This window comes from Anomaloglossus baeobatrachus, chromosome 5, assembly GCF_048569485.1.
Source record: "Anomaloglossus baeobatrachus isolate aAnoBae1 chromosome 5, aAnoBae1.hap1, whole genome shotgun sequence".
Classification (NCBI taxonomy): Eukaryota; Metazoa; Chordata; class Amphibia; order Anura; family Aromobatidae; genus Anomaloglossus; species Anomaloglossus baeobatrachus.
Window position 1 is genome coordinate 399,411,929 of NC_134357.1, and position 16,975 is coordinate 399,428,903.

At 45.2% G+C, this 16,975-nt stretch overlaps 1 protein-coding gene across 1 annotated transcript; it reads right to left on the reverse strand.

Annotated features, from left to right (window-relative positions):
• Positions 1 to 2,349: 2,349 nt before the first annotated feature.
• On the reverse strand, positions 2,350 to 15,699 carry LOC142312776 (uncharacterized). The gene is made up of 3 exons (XM_075351764.1): positions 15,526 to 15,699; positions 14,428 to 15,419; positions 2,350 to 2,405 (listed from the first exon to the last, which is right to left on the reverse strand). The coding sequence occupies exons 1-3, from the start codon at positions 15,612 to 15,614 to the stop codon at positions 2,350 to 2,352; spliced, it is 1,137 nt and encodes a 378-aa protein (XP_075207879.1). The 5' UTR covers positions 15,615 to 15,699.
• Between the last annotated feature and the right edge of the window lie 1,276 nt (positions 15,700 to 16,975).

Below are 16,975 nucleotides of genomic sequence, written 5' to 3' on the forward strand. Positions count from 1 at the left end.
CATATCCAGATTAAGGGGGATAATTTTAAGATGGGGGGGCTATGAGGGACATATACCCTATATGATTTGTTAGAGGGACACTGGCATTATAAGATAGACCCCATTTAACATTAAAAAAAAAATTCTCTTTTCCTTCATTAAATTTGGGGGTGCGTCTTATAATCAGGTGCGTCTTATAAAGCGAAAAATACGGTAATACTTTGCTGTTTTACTTGACAGTCGTTACAACTGTTGCCAACAGAATCTCTACATGAACTCGGTCATGTACTCTTTTCTATTCATGATGTTTACTTGAACTGTAACCCTGTGTTGTATCAGGATTCAAATCCTATCATATATTTCTTGCTTTTGTTAAAACCAATAAAATGTTTCAATACGAAATGAAAGAGGGGTATGGTGCCGATTCCCATCATATGATATAGTCAAGAACTCACATCGTCGTTTCAAATGTGGTCGAACTTCGGTGGAAACTAAATGAAGTGCTTTTTGAAGAGCAAGCATTTCCAGATGATGAGACTCTAATTAACGAAGTCACAATGTGACTTTTGGAGCAACCTGTCGACTTCTACAAGCAAGGGGTTTACAGTTGCATAAAGAGATGGGAGAAGTGTGTGTCCCTATGTGGCACTATGGCACCCCTAAGTACATCAGGGTGCCACAGGGAACTGCATCCTTTCCCCAGGGTGCAGGGCCTACCCACCCATGGTTCCAAGTTCCCAGAAACCGGTGTCACCTCCATCAGCACCACAAATCCCAACCAACACCTCACATCATGACCTGTCAGACACACCAGTGGGTTGGTCTAGCTGGAACAGGGACACCCACCTAGGGGTCAGGGAGACTGGTGGGAGGGATGAAGTTAGTTCAGTTGAGTGAGAGCCCTCAAAGAGAGAGGAGCTGGGGAGTGTTGGCTCCCGGGGTATCTAGAAGGACCGAGAGTGGGTCGCAGACGGTGGTCCATGACCATAGGAGTCGGGGACCAGTAGCAGTGACATTGGACAAGGGTGTGACGGACATAGTCGTGGAGGACTGTCGGCACCAGAAAACTCAAAAGAACTGAGCGGTACCGAGCACGACGGTTTACAAGACCCTAGGTCAGGAGCCGCTTCAACGTCCTGGCAATTAACCTGCAGAGAAAGGGGACCTTCAGGGACCTTACCAGAGAGCACAGAGACTGAGGGCATCAGCACACTGTGGGGGACAGGGTTTTCCAAACAAAGCAACCCACTGAAGTCCCAAGTGCCAGCCCTTAGGAGCAAGACTTCACTTAAAAAAGCTGAAGAACGGGACATTACAGCTTCAAGCTATAGTAACCTACACAGACACAAAACTGTGCACGGAGGCAGGCTCCGATCATTAAGTAACACCGGTGGGACCGGGTACCTCCCCGCAGCGGCACTCAGACTTTGGTTTACCTACAGTGTGTGTGTCTACTTTATAAACCTCATCCAGCACCACGACTACCCACAGTGAGTACTCTGGTCCCCTGCACCCTGTCCTCACAAATAACCACCGAACACCCTGAGTCCAGGGCCTTCCCTACCTGCAGAGGGACTGACACCTTTCTGTTTCACACCATCTGCCCCGGTACTCCCTCCAGCAGGGGCGGTACTCTTATTACCGCAACCCGTAGGTGGCGTCACAAACTTCTCCCCTGTAAATATCCCCTTTTACAGATCAAAGTGTCTGCCAAGCCAGGTCCGGACCCCCTTGAGCCACGATCCTGATACGAGCAGCCCGACTAACACCAGGGCAGTACAGCACCTCTGTAGAGATGCACCAATAACTGTGCCAAGTTATGTTGCCCTCAGTCAACAGGAAGTGGGTCAGGGGAAATTTTTAATGAGCGCCCCTCATATAAAGCCCAGATTAAGTTCCGCTGTTACACATTCAGCTATATGTGGTTTTTTCTTGAGTGTACACCGCTATTACTACATTTACACATGGAGAAAACAGTGTATTTTAACAATCACAAAGTGCAGAGGCCTGTGATTAGTAGAACTGCTCTGAAAGCTACAGGCTGATGATTTATAACTGCATCTCTTCAGAAGATGGGAGGGGGAGGAAGGTGAGCAGCTGTTGTATAGAAATCAATGAGCTGGAGAGAACTGATCTGAATGTTAAAAGTTATTCTCTCTCATGGAATATAATTACTGCTTCTCACTGTACAGTCTCAGCCTGTTTCTGGAAGCTAAGCTCCATGGAAACCAACTGGACACTTTAAAAAAATAGACGTTGTTATTGCAGGAGAATGACAGCATATAATAAAAAGAAGCCAATTGCAAGCTTGGCAATTTTTTTCATACCGTCTAACTAATTAAAGCAATTTATGAATTTCAGAACAATCCTTTAAGTAAATATTGAGACTTTCAAGATTATGATGACCTTCTCACTTATCTCTATACCTGCAAGGATAATGCTCAAGTAATGAAGAAACACAAAATATCCATGGCTTCGCCTACAAAGGACATAGTCTACCATTCAATTAGCTTTACTGAAGAACCGCTTAAAAACAGATCAGTGCAGTAATAACCTCAAGGTTACAGCTATAAGGAATGGGTATCTGCAGTCTAACTATGGTTAGGATTGTGCCTTCCCTTTTATACAATACTTGGTAATTAGTGATGAGCGAGTACTAAAAAGCTCGGGTGCTCGAGGCTCGGGCTGAGCATCCCAAGATACTCGTGTACTCGGCCCGAGCACCGAGCCCAATGTTATCCTATGGGAGACCCGAGTATTTTTCTGAAATGACCCCCGGCAGCATGTAGAAACCCTAAAAATGTCACAAAAGTCTCAGAAGAGTGCTCAAATGACATGGCAACAGCATGGGGAAGACCCCTTGAAGCATTTATCACTCAAAAGTCACAGCTGTGAACAATTTTGTCCGAGTTTTACGCCATTTTTATGGACTCACCAGAAAACCTTCCAAAATGACACGAAAATTAATTTTCATGGCGGAAATGTTAAGGGCACATACCCAATAGTGAGATAGAGCTGGTGTATGTTACTTTTTGAGATTAATACATGAAAGATTTTACGTAAAACATTGTGTGGCACTCCGATGTCCAAAACGCACGTTTTGTGCTTTTTACTAGCGATGTCATAGTTTCATAGTTTTTATGTCTGTCATTTTTTTTTTTATTCTATCTCCCGTCGGTCGGTCTCGCTCTGTCTGTCTCTCTCTGTCTTGTCTGTCCCCCTCTCAAAGTCTGTCGGTCATTCTCCCCCCTCTCTCTTACTTACCGTTCCCCGATCACTGCCACGGCGCTGCACTGCTGTTCACTAAACTCCGGCGGCTTTTCCTCTTTTGAAAAAGCCGGCCGCTCATTAAACAATCTCGTATTCCCTGCTTTCCTGCTTTTCGGCGCCTATGATTGGTTGCAGTGAGACACGCCCCCACGCTGAGTGACAGGTGTCTCACTGCACCCAAACACAGCAGCCAGTGGGTGTGTGTATACTGTGCAGTGAAATAAATAATTAAATAATTTAAAAAAACGGCGTGCGGTCCCCCCAATTTTAATACCAGCCAGATAAAGCCATACAGCTGAAGGCTGGTATTCTCAGGATGGGGAGCTCCACGTTATGGGGAGCCCCCCAGCCTAACAATATCAGTCAGCAGCCGCCCAGAATTGCCGCATAAATTATATGCGACAGTTCTGGGACTGTACCTGGCTCTTCCCGATTTACCCTAGTGCGTTGGCAAATCGGGGTAATAAGGAGTTAATGGCAGCCCATAGCTGCCACTAAATGCTAGATTAATCATGTCAGGCGTCTCCCCGAGATTCCTTCCATGATTAATCTGTAAATTACAGTTAAAAAACACACACACCCGAAAAATCCTTTATTAGAAATAAAAAACACTAACAAAGTCCCTCATCACCAATTTATTAACCCCGACAAACCCTCCATGTCCGGCGTACTCCACAGTCCTCCAGCGTCGCATCCAGCTGTGCTGCATGAAGGTGACAGGAGCTGCAGAAGAAACCGCCGCTCCTGTCAGCTTCACACAGCAACTGCAGACAGCTGCGCGATCAGCTGAGCTGTCACTGAGGTTACCTGGATCCAGCGGTGGATGCAGCGGTGGCCGCGGGTAACCTCAGTGACAGCTCAGCTGATCGCACTACTCACCGCTGCTCCGGTCAGCTCCACGCAGCAACTGAGGTGAGTATCGCGATCAGATGAGCTGTCACTGAGGTTAATCGCGGCCACCGCTGGATCCAGCGGTGGCCGTGAGTTACCTGACTGACAGCAGCTGATCGCGCTACTCACCTCAGTTGCTGTGTGAAGCTGACCGGAGCGGCGGTGTATTCTGCAGCTCCTGTCACCTGCATGCAGCAGAGCTGGACGCGACGCTGGAGGTCCGTGGATTACGCCGGACATGCAGGGTTTGTCGGGGTTAATAAATTGGTGATGAGGGACTTTGTTATTGTTTTTTATTTCTAATAAAGGATTTTTCGGGTGTGTGTGTTTTTTAACTGTAATTTACAGATTAATCATGGAAGGTATCTCGGGGAGACGCCTGACATGATTAATCTAGGATTTAGTGGCAGCTATGGGCTGCCATTAACTCCGTATTACCCCGATTTGCCAACGCACTAGGGTAAATCGGGAAGAGCCGGGTACAGTCCCAGATCTGTCGCATATAATGTATGCGGCAATTCTGGGCGGCTGCTGACTGATATTGTTAGGCTGGGGGGCTCCCCATAACGTGGGGCTCCCCATCCTGAGAATACCAGCCTTCAGCTGTGTGGCTTTATCTGGCTGGTATTAAAATTGGGGGGGACCGCACGCCGTTTTTTTTAATTATTTATTTATTTATTTTACTGCACAGTATAGACACGCCCACCGGCTGCTGTGATTGGGTGCAGTGAGACACCTGTCACTCAGCGTGGGGGCGTGTCTCACTGCAACCAATCATAGGCGCCTGTGGGTGGGGAAAGCAGGGAATATGAGATGGCTGTGTGCAGAGCACAGCGCGCCCGCCGGTATAAAGGCTCGGTCACGCTGTGCAGGCTGGCCAATCACTGCAATTCCACAACTAACAGGGCTGTGGCATTGCACTGGTCTGCCAGCCAATCCCTGCATGAGAGCTGGCTCTCAAAAGAGTGCCAACATGCAGGGATGAAGACCACGAGTACAGCACGAGTATCGCGAAATTACTCGGTACCCGCCGAGTAGCCCGAGTACAGTGATACTCGTGCGAGTACCGAGTAGTAACAAGCATACTCGCTCATCACTATTGGTAATCATATAGCACAGACATAAATAATAATAATAATAATAATAATAATTATTATTATTATGTATTGTCTCGAATTTTGAACTATGACCAAACCAAGTTTTCTTTCTAGAAAATTGTGATTGTTCTTAGAGCACCAAACAGATTTGCCAAATTGATTTTTTTTCTGGACCGCTTACCATAAAATCATGGAAAGATAACATTTTTTTATGGACATATTGGAAAACCAAAATAAATCATTATGATTATAAGTGATCCATATCTACAGTCTATAATTCTTATATGAAGAGAGACATTAGCTGAACTCACTGTAGACTTTAAAATGATGATAATTAAAGTCAAACTAATCTCAATAATTTTCTTCAGCTTCAACCCCTCATTAGTGTGGTGGTTATGGTGGTCTCCTAAAAAGAGCCACTCCTTGGCTGGGTCCTTCCCGGAGGGATATCTGGCTGGTTTCTGTGTCGAGACTCCTAACAGAGGCTCCACGGAGTTTTTTGATTTGCATATTTCCCAGGTGGCAATGCACCTAGTTTTTCACTGTGTTGTGCGCCCTCGCTGGCTGCCGGCAGTGTTTTCTCTGGCTGGTCTCCCCGAAATCAGTGATTGTTTTGTCTTGTTGGTCAACTAGGCATTGCTCCCACCTGGCCAGAATCCTACTCCACACTGATGAGGGGCAACACCCCGAAACAGCTGTCTGTGGTTGGATACTTGGCGCTTGTGTTTCCCTTGTCATATCTTTAAACTTGTCAAAAAGTTGGATATTGACTTAAAGGGCCACTTAATATGGTGGTTATGGTGGTCTCCTAAAAAGAGCCACTCCTTGGCTAGGTCCTTCCCGGAGGGATATCTGGCTGGTTTCTGTGTTGAGACTCCTAACAGAGGCTCCACGGACTTTTTTGATTCACTGTATGAGAAACACATATTCTTTTCAAATTAGAATTTACCACAATGGTTGTATAGTAATGGATTAGTTCCTGGAATGTGACAACCAGTTTTCCTTGTTTCTCTACCCTTTACAGAGTCCAAACCATAAAGCTATAGCGCATCTCTGGGACGAGGTAGACCGAGCTACTGAGGGTTTGGTAGCTCTTCCATCAAATTATCAGAAACCACAGGAGGCCATATTATACATAGCCAATATTTCTAGAGAATTACTTAAAAACGATGCCACAGTGAATTACTGCTATTCAGAAGAAGAGAGAGGTTCTTGCTGGGCCTGGAGATGACTTATTAGCAGAGCTGAGCGGACTTGCAAAAAAGTGGTTATTCTCATTTTCTTAAAAAATCCGGATCCGGTCCGGAATCTGGTACCCATATAAGTCTATGTGAACCAGAATCCGGTGATTAAAAATGCTGGTGGAAGGGATAGGGGGATAGGAGCGTGCGTGGTGTACGCACCCATGCTCCGTGTCATGGCGGCAAGCTGCTACCGGGTCGCACTTCCACTTCTGGAGCTGTGTGGGTCTAGATCTTGCACTAAAAGTGACGATAGATGCTAGAATGTATAGGCTCCTTCCAGATATGACGTAATCTGTTACGTGATAGGGGGATGTTCAAAATGCAGCCTGTAATGTGTCCTGGTCTGCTCAGCCTGAGCGGCCTGATTCATGAAGCAGGACACTCAGGATGAGCTGCGCCTGCGATGTGTACTCCTCCGTTCAGCCTGAGCGGCCTGCTTCATGAAGCAGGCAGTCCAGAATGAACTACGCCGGCGATGTTTTCCCCCCTGCCCAGCCTGCGCCTCCCGATGCATGAATAGTGCACCGGGAGGCCTAGGATGAGTCGCGCCGGCGATGACCCGCAGACAGCGTCTGTGAGCGGAAGCAGTTAGACGCTGTCACAAAGGCTGGGGACACGTCTGGCTGCACCAATCACAGACACCAGGCAGGCCGGCCAGTGGGCGGGGAAAGCTGTGCATATGAAATGAGCGGCACAGGGAGGCAGCAGGAGCAGCGTACAGCCAGGCCGGAGCCTGGGTAAGTAAGAAGCTCTTGCTTCATTCTTATTTTCTTTCTTTATTTTATCGAGTGCCGGAACTGGATCAAACACCTGGAATCCCGGGTCCGGCACCCGGGCAACTTTGAATCCTTGCGAATCCGGACTTTTACAGTCCGGGTTTGCTCAGCCCTACTTATTAGCTGTACTATTATTTTTATCACTAATTTTCCAATAGTATAGTAAGATAGGTACGATATTTCAGTATGTTGCTGCATATTATATCCTTACTTTACCTGTTCAGCTGTATTTATGATTTCAACAACTTATACAACAGAAACAACTCTATTGAAAAGACATATGCATGACTAGTATTAACACTTCTGCATTGAACCATACTCTGTATATTAGTGCCGGGTCTCTCTGGTCTCTCATGACAATTCTATTCTATACTACATGAGCCTTATAGTCAATCCGCGGCCCCCACCAAGCTTCTGCACTCTCACTTCTTCCACTTGTCTGAGACTCGTCCAAAATGAGAGTGTAAGGCTGGTGTCCTGGCCACTGACATACTCACCAGCGCAGCCAGACTGCGCGCTCCCCCGCCTTTCCACGGAAGTCCGTGCACTCCCCTGCTGCTTCTGGGGCCTGCGCATGCCACACAGTCCCCAGGGAGTGCACTTAGCGCACATGCATGCACACCTTCCTTGCTCTTAAAGGGCCAGTGCACAATTACCCAGAATTTGACTGTCTGCTTGCTAGCTAGTTGTCAGGTCCCGTGTCTCTTGTGTCCATTACCAGTACTTGTGCTCGTCTTTCCATACATGTCAGTATCTACTGTATCCTCCCTGCCTGCCTGAAGCAGCCATCCAGTCTACATCAGCCGTCCCAGCTGCACCTGTCTGAACTAGAGACTGCACCTACATGCACCTGCATGTGTGACGCCCTGGACTAGCCAGGTAGTCACAGTTAGAGCCCCGCACAACACCTGTCCCCTAAAAAGGAGTCATCAGCCAACCACAAAAACCCTAGTCACCTCCCACAGTGCTTGATGGACACACCAGGGGGGCGGAGCCAGGCGATTGGCACGCCCACCGAGGAGTTCAGAGGGCCTGAGGCAGGAAAACACAAGTTAGTTGTCAGATGAGTGAGTAGAGTGGAGTGAATTGGAGTGAAGAAGTCTGACAGGTGCCGGGGTTGGAGCCCGGGCACCTTTGACTAGGAGGCAAGCGGTGGCCTCAGCCTGCAGGAGCCGGGAAGATGGCTCGGTGGAACAGTGGTGGACCGGGACAGGGTAGTTGCCCACCGGAACCGACCCGGGGAACCGACTCGGAAACCGGAGCCCAAAGGGGGGTACTCAGATCCTGAAACGAGGTCCAGAATCCACTGGACTGAGTTAATTAACTGATTGCGGTCTGGACTATAGGTCCTTTCCCACCCAAGTCCTGACTGAACACAACAGCCCACTGAGGGGGATAGAAAGCCACCGCACAGGCAGAGAGATTCCACGGGCCAGCGTCTGCGGGCAAACGGGCTCTCCCGACATACACAAAGCCGGTGAGCGGACTCCCGTCGCTGAAGTGCAGGCAGTCTACACCTACACAACACGGTGCAGGAGAAAGGCAGAGACCAACATCCGGGTGGGAGACCCGACTGCAGCCGGCTGCGGGCACCGACCACCATCAAGTTGGTTTACCAGTGACTTGTGTGTGTCAATAACAGTGAGTACAACAGTGCCCTCCGGCCGCGCACGTCGCCCTGCACCGCCCAGCTATCCCCAACGGCTCTCGGGGCCATCACCCCTGCCCACGGAGGGGTTAACATCTGGCTGCATAAACATCTCCCCCGGGTGCCCCGTAACTGCAGCGGTGGTGTCTACCTTCACCACATCCCATGGGTGGCGTCACGAACTCAAGCGAGGCTCCAGCCATGCACCTACCTAACCCCCACCAAAAGTGCCAGCATCCCCTTTCAGAGCGAAGTGACCCCGGGTCCGGAGGTGCTCGAGCCACCCACCAACGAGCCCAGATCCGAGCGGCTCGGCTGCGGCCGAGCGCGGGGCGGTACACATCGACTCTTCTGGCGTCACGAACAGGATACTTACCTATTCAATTATCTAGTGAAGTGCGCCTTGAAGTGAAGTCAGCGGTGATCCGATGCAAACATCTTGCCACCATCTTTTGGCGTGAAGATTCCCGCCAGTGTCTTCTTCCCTGCAGAAAGGGTGCGAAAAGCCGAAGCCCCGTTCCTTGGGAACACAGCCGAGCAGCAAAGCGTGCGGTCGGAAAACGAAACTAGAGAGAAAAAAAAGCAAGTGCCGCGAAAAGACCAAGAGGGGGAGAAGCGGGAAGAGCTGATGTAACCGCGGTTGATAAGTGCAGGGACGCCAGGACTCTGCAGAAACCCATTCCTGGACACCAACGCGGCAGGATGTGTCGGAGTATCCAGGCCCAAGCCCACTTCATGCTGGCGAAGTGGGCGTCGGAGATGAAGGGCATGGCTGCAGCCGTCCGGTCGCGCGAAGTGGAGATGATCTCGAAGGAGCAGGTAAGCACTGACCCACGCCCCTATGGTCCCCAGAAACCGGCCGTCCCGGCTGAGGGGCCTGGCCTGCTCCCATCCGCCACACCATTTCCCTCATTGCCCGTGCCCGCAGCCAACATCCCAACCGACCCGCTGCCCCAGTCCGAGGCAGCGGAGTCCGAACCATCTACGGGGGAGAACCCAGCCACTGGGCCCTCAGGCCTTACCGTCACCATCGCCCCAGCACCACCGACGACATCCAATCCGGCCCCGAGCATGGCCGCAACAGAGAAGACGACGGCTCCTGCAGTCCGCCCGGTCGCAATGGAGGCAATCCTCGCCCAGAAGTCGACCGCAGCAGCGACATTAGTCACTCCCAGGTACCCCGTCCCGGCTGTGGAGCAGCCGGAGTGCCCATGCAGAGAGGAGGAGCAGGCCACTGAGCAATGGGCCCCACGGCAGTATGAGAGTCCTGTCGTAGCCGGCGCCGGGGGCATCCGAGTGAGCCTGGCTCCTGAGCAGAAAGGGGAGCATGGAGTCCGTGCCCTGTACTGGGAGTGGTAGCAACGGCAGCTGCACCACGAGATTGCTGTTTAAAGACAAAGAAAGATGTTAAGAGGTAGCGGTTCCCGGCTACCATACTGCCCGTCTCCGTTGGGACTTTATTTGATCCCCTTCGTTTATCCCGTTAAAATGAACATGGCCGAGAACTTGCAGGTCACCCAATAACTGTTGGGTTTGTAAATAATCCCGGACCACCTTTCCCTTCCTACAGTCTCCGGAGAGGCTGGTTGGAGGAAGGGCCTGCGGCAGAGGAGGCCGAGGTCGCGTCACCATGCAGACCCATGACAACCCTCCGGGCCAAGGGTTCCTTGGACGTGGGGCCTCTGAGAGACTGCCGGGTAAGGAACTTTTTACCCGGCCCGTGTGGGCAACACCCGGACCTGATCCGATTCCTCGACTGGGGAAAAGGGGTGCTGACCTGTTTTAGAGGCAGCATCAAGGTTTAGGTTTGCTTGGGTGGGAAAATGGAAGGACCTGGTCCTGTCCCGTTCCCGGTTTAATAAAAATGTTTCGTAACGTTTAAGCAAAATGCCTCTCGTCAAGGGATGACTACAAAGCCTTAGTATCATAGTATCATAGTTTTTAAGGTTGAAGGGAGACTCTAAGTCCATCTAGTTCAACCTGTAGCCTAACATGTTGATCCAGAGGAAAACAAAAAAAAAAACAAAAAAAAAACAAAAAAACCCCAATGTAACAAACAAGTTCCAATGGGGAAAAAATTTCCTTCCTGACTCCACATCCGGCAATCAGACTAGTTCCATGGATCAACACCCTGTCATAAAATCTAATATACATAACTGGTAATATTAAATTTTTCAAGAAAGGCGTCCAGGCTCTGCTTAAATGTTAGTAGTGAATCACTCATTACAACATCATGCGGCAGAGAGTTCCATAGTCTCACTGCTCGTACAGTAAAGAATCCTCGTCTGTGATTATGATTAAACCTTCTTTCCTCAAGACGTAGCGGATGCCCCCGTGTTCCAGTCGCAGGCCTAGGTGTAAAGAGATCTTTGGAAAGGTCTCTGTACTGTCCCCTCATATATTTATACATTGTGATTAGATCCCCCCTAAGCCTTCGTTTTTCCAGACTAAATAACCCCAAGTTTAATAACCTGTCTTGGTATTGCAGCCCCCCCATTCCTCTAATAATCTTGGTGGCTCTTCTCTGCACCCTCTCCAGTTCAGCTATGTCCTTCTTATATATCGGTGACCAGAATTGTACACAGTATTCTAAGTGCGGTCGCACTAGTGACTTGTACAGAGGTAGAACTATATTTTTTTCATGAACACTTATACCTCTTTTAATACATCCCATTATTTTATTAGCCCTGGCAGCAGTTGCCTGACACTGTCCACTAAAGTGAAGTTTACCATCCACCCATACACCCAAGTCTTTTTCTGTGCCTGTTTTAGGCCTCTGCCACACTCACGTGTAAAAAACGTACGTTTGGTGTAGTCCGTTTTTTGTGTCCGTGTTCCGTATTTGCAGTCCGTTTTTCCCCTCCGTGTGGTGTCCGTATGCATATCGTGTGTCATACGTGTGTACGTGTGTGCGTTTTCCTGTGCGTGAAATACGTCAGTGTGTGTTCCGTGTGCAGTCCGTTTTTTGTGCGTGTTTCACATGTTTCACACATTGAGATAATGGTGATTACTTGGAATTAAATGACACATAGGTGTATGTGATTAGGACATAAATATAAGTTAACTATAAGCTCTTTCCTGCTTGTATTATGTCTTGGAGCACCTATGTGTTGAGACAAAATTGTGGCAATGCCATTATCCACGGAGGCCTTAGTGTTTTTATGTTGGATTATATCTCGTCGTTTTGGCGTTAGACGGCACATGTTGCATTATGATAATGTAAGAAGAACCAGATTGTGGGTGCATCCACTAATGATGATGCGGCCTATGCATGGTCATTTCCATACTTTATTTTTTGAGTTACGGAATTTCCCAGATAAGTTTTTTTCATACTGCCGGTTGTCAGTTGAGAGTTTTGATTACTTACTAAATATTTTACGACCTCATTTGCAACATCAGGACACTTGGATGCGGCTTTCCATTTCCCCAGAGGAGAGATTTATGGTGACTCTGAGGTAATATATTTGTTTTTTTTGTCATTTGTGTAAATGTGTTATTTTTCACAGTGAAATGTGTAATTGATCCTTATTGATGTAATCTCATTTTTGATTCAATGTTTGTGTTTTCTTATGATTGTTTTAATTTAAAAAAAAATAGTGTTAATTGTAAATCATTCTTTGTCTTGTTTTCATAGATTCTTGGCGACTGGTCAATCTTTTAGTGCTTTACATTTTGATTTTTTGTTGGGGAGATCAACCATTGCCGTTATAGTACGTCACACATGCGACATGATATGGCAACATTTAAAAGAACAAATGATGCCTCAGCCAAACAGAGAAGATTGGTTGAAAATCTCTAAGGGCTTCAAGGACTCTGTTGACTTTCCTAACTGCATAGGAGCTTTGGATGGCAAGCATTTCAGAGTTAAAAAGCCACCAAACTCTGGGTCACGTTATTTCAATTTTCATAAGTTTTTTTCCGTTGTTATTTTGGCATTGGTTGACACAGAATACCGATTTATTTATGCAGACATTGGGGCCTATGGTAGTGCCTCAGATGCCCGTATTTTCCGTTCATCCAGATTAGCCCAACGCCTGCAAGAAAATTCATTATTGATCCCCCCTCCAGTTGCCCTACCTGGTACATCTGGACCGTTGGCACCATATGTGATGGTAGCAGATGCAGGATTTGCATTATCCAAACATGTTATGCGACCATATCCAAGGAGATCCATTGATGACAGGAAACAGTACTTTAATAATCGGCTAACTAAAGCAAGACGTTATGTGGAGTGTGCATTTGGTATTTTAGCTAACAAATGGCGCATTTATCAGACAACGATTCAGTTGCAGCCAACCTTTGTCACATCTGTACTCAAGGCTACCATTGTGCTTCACAATTACTGTCGGATACATGAAGGAGGAACTTATGTGGATGATGAATTTCAGATAAACCATGTTGTTAATCCCACAGGTGAACCTATGTCTCATAATTCCGTGACATCTGGTTTACAAATTAGAAATTTATTTACTGATTACTTTAATTGTTTTGATGATAATAATAATAGTGATGATTGTTAAGATTGTGATGGTTTTTTGTTGATAAAAATATAAAATTATTTTATTATAGGTACTTGGTTAATTTTTCTCAACATCTCTGAGCTTAAATCAAACAAGTATTAAAGGGGAAATGCGTTATTCAGAAACTGACATTTCTGTTAGCAACATGGTTTCCTGAATGTTGTATGTATGTGTATGTACATTTCTGTGTTAATATCATGTTTTAGTAAACTTATTTGTAACTTACAACATTAATAATGTTAATCGTCTATTGAAAAAATCCTATATTATTATTAAATATCCAAAAAAAACATGCTTTTTTTCTTCAAAAACATAATCTTTTATTACGAATAAGCATATTAATCCATAAATTAAGGATGTTATTTTTTCACATCCACATTAAAAATGTACATATTGTTCATTTTGTGTTAAATTTTTCAAAACGAAAATTTTAATGCTAATCTTCATAACATACAAAATATACTTTACATACAAGAGTCATTGTAAAGAAAATGTGTGCATTGCTTACAATGTTCAAAAATGTCGGCCAATTAAGTTGCTATCATGTTGGACATTGACATAGACCAAAAAATTCTAAGCTGTGTTTTCAGAATATTAGAACTAATCTAACCATCAAATTGGTTGGGTAAAACTGTGTTAATACATTTTCAAACATAAAGGCCATAAAACATATATGTGATCCGTCACTAAGTATAATCACACATTTTTTTAAAATCTTTTCAACTCTGAGTTTGCACATTTTTGGAAATCCCTCTTTTTTAACATTTTGACACATTCATCAGATTTGTTGTTTGATTGTTAAGATTAGCAAAAATGTGCATCACAAGTCAACAAGATCTTCTAGTGAAGTTACCTGAGTGTTGCTGAGTATGTTGTTTTGTGTGGCCTCAGAAATGGTATTTTCAGGAATGGAAACAGTTGTTTGCTGAACAACATTCCTATTACTAGCTACAGTAGTGTGTGGAACAGTCTGTTGCATGCTGGTTTGTCCCAACACATTGCCTGTGGTTGAGTAGACCTGTGGATCTACATGGGTAACTGGGTATTGTGTGTGTGTATGTTGTTGACCTTGAGGATAGTTGACTGAGGTTTGTAAGTGTGGTGTAGGTAACATAGTTGAGATTGGATAATGAGGCATCATGAATGATTGTGGGTATGTTGAACCTGGAAACAAATTAGGTAAACCACCAATATTTGTGGGTTGAGTAAAGTAACTAGTAGTTTGAGTTGGTTGTAAATTCATATAGTTCAATGGTTGCTGAGAGGTAGCACTTTGTACTGTGCTTAAGGCACCAGTATTGGTTGCAACATACCCTTGTCTAATTGGTGTTGGGAATAACGTACTTGAAGCCATTGAAGGTTGTCCAGATTGTTGTAATAGTGGATTATTGACTATTACAGTTGCCATTGTTGTTTGTGTTGAAATTGTGTTTTGATTGTCTGTTGTGTTTGGGACTGTATGTTGTTGCATAATGGTACGCCAATTTTCTATGGCCTCATACACTCTCACTGGTTCCTGTTCTGCCTGACTAGCTGACAGTAGGGTCAGCATAGCAGCTCTTACACGTTCCTGTCTATCTGAAGGAATTTTGGTTAAGCTAGTTGATAAAGAGCGACAAAAACGCTCGGCATCTGTTTCTGGAATTAAAGTGTTCATTATGTGAATAATGCGTGTGTCAATTATTTCCGGTAAGGATCTCATTTCCTCAGGTCTGCGGATTCTTCTTGCACGTAGAGGTTGTGGTGCAAAACGTGGAAGTACATTTGTTTGTGTTGATTGTGTAGCTGGTGTGGTTGTTTGTTGCGTTGATGAGCCTTGGGTGTTGGTTAGTGCACTCTCTGTCCCACCCTCATGTGATTCAGTTGCTGCATCTTGTTGAGTCTCAGGAATTTCAATGTCTTCTCTGGCAGGTTCTTGTTCTGATGCTGAGGTGGCTGTAGCAGAGGGACCTGCTGTTGGTTCATCATCAGATTCGTCAAGATTATCCTCCGTTCTATAAGAAATGTAAAAACATATTACAATCTTAACATTTATGTTTGTCCAATTTTCTTCAGGGGTTTTTTTTTTTTTTTTTTTTTTCAAAAAAAAAAAAAACTTACTGTGTAACTTCTAAGATGGGTGCTAGGAAGCTTATTTGTTCATAGTAGACATATCTGCGTTTGCGGCCTTGGCTGGATGAGGATGGCATAGGGTTGTACTCCCTTCGGTACTGATCACGGGCTGAACGCCAACGCCTTTTTACCAAGTCAACTGGGGAAAATTAACAAATATGTCACTTGCAACATTCTCCATAAATCTGCACACATTAATTTAAATAATGTTTGCGAAATTTAATATACAATTTAACACAATTATGTTGGTCAAATACTTAGGATGAAATATAATTTATTTAGATATTCTTCATTCAAAAACATGTTTAGACATTCACACAAAACCAAATAATATTTCTGAATAATTATATTTTAAGTCATTGTCATCTATATTTAAATTATAATTCTGTGTTTTTGCAATGACATTTGGCTAAAAATTACTCGAAATATTATTTGATACATGTAGGTAATGATATTGACATGTCATTTTAATCAATTATTTTTAATAAAATAAAAAAAAAAAATTTTCAAGTGTGCTACTAAATTTTGACTAATCCAACAGGGAATTTTAAAACACATGACAGTTTAATCAGTTAATTAAGTAAATTCATGAGGAATTCCAAGTCAGATTACAAATTTTAGTATACTTCGATTTTTTACACTGATGAAAGTTTGGTGATACTATGAAAAAAGTGTACAGGAACTCAATATATTGAGTAGTACATGCACCAAATCTTCTCATAGGATTTAACACTAAAAGACAACATAACTATGCCAAAACAATCACAGTTTGAAAGTATGAATAAATCCAAATATAGATATTAAATTAAAAAATATAAAAAAATACAAAAACTTACCATATTTAGCACGCTTTGCAGGAGAACATCTAGACCATGCATTATTGGGGTACACTTCCTCAGCTACTTGATTCCAATGGCGATCAACTGTCAGTCGGTCATGGTAACCATCTACACGTGTATCCCATAATGGTGGGTGAGTCTCGACAGCTGTTATAAGTTTCTCCGTGTCCACCCGTGGTGCCATTATTATATATCGAAGACGAAAGTTTGCTCAAAATAGATCTTGCAATACACAGAACTCCAACTTCTTGCTTGCTCACTCCTTCTGCAAATGCACAGTTAGTTTTGTGCAAGAAAATATGTTAGCAACGCCACCTGAAAGTATTTCAGAGTGTAACAAACTTTCTAATTAAAACACGGACACGGACCACACGGATAGCATACGGAGGCCATCCGTATCACGTACGTGTAAACACGGACCCATAGGATTTAATGGATCCGTGAGGACGTGATGCCGGTGGAAAACGGACATGTCAGCGCTTTTTCGACACGCACAAACGTACGCACGGAACGGACACACGCTCCGTGCGCAAACACTGACGTGAGGCTTTTTAGATTACAAATAGTATGTCAACATCAGCACGTGTCTCCGGTATGTG

Coding starts and splice junctions, on each gene's coding strand:
- LOC142312776 (XM_075351764.1), bottom strand. CDS start 15,614: ATGCCATCCTCATCCAGCCAAGGCCGCAAACGCAGATATGTCTACTAT. Junction 15,420..15,525: donor CCCATCTTAGAAGTTACACA/GTAAGTTTTTTT, acceptor CATTTCTTATAG/AACGGAGGATAATCTTGACG. Junction 2,406..14,427: donor ACAGGTCTACTCAACCACAG/GCAATGTGTTGG, acceptor TTATCCTTGCAG/GTATAGAGATAAGTGAGAAG.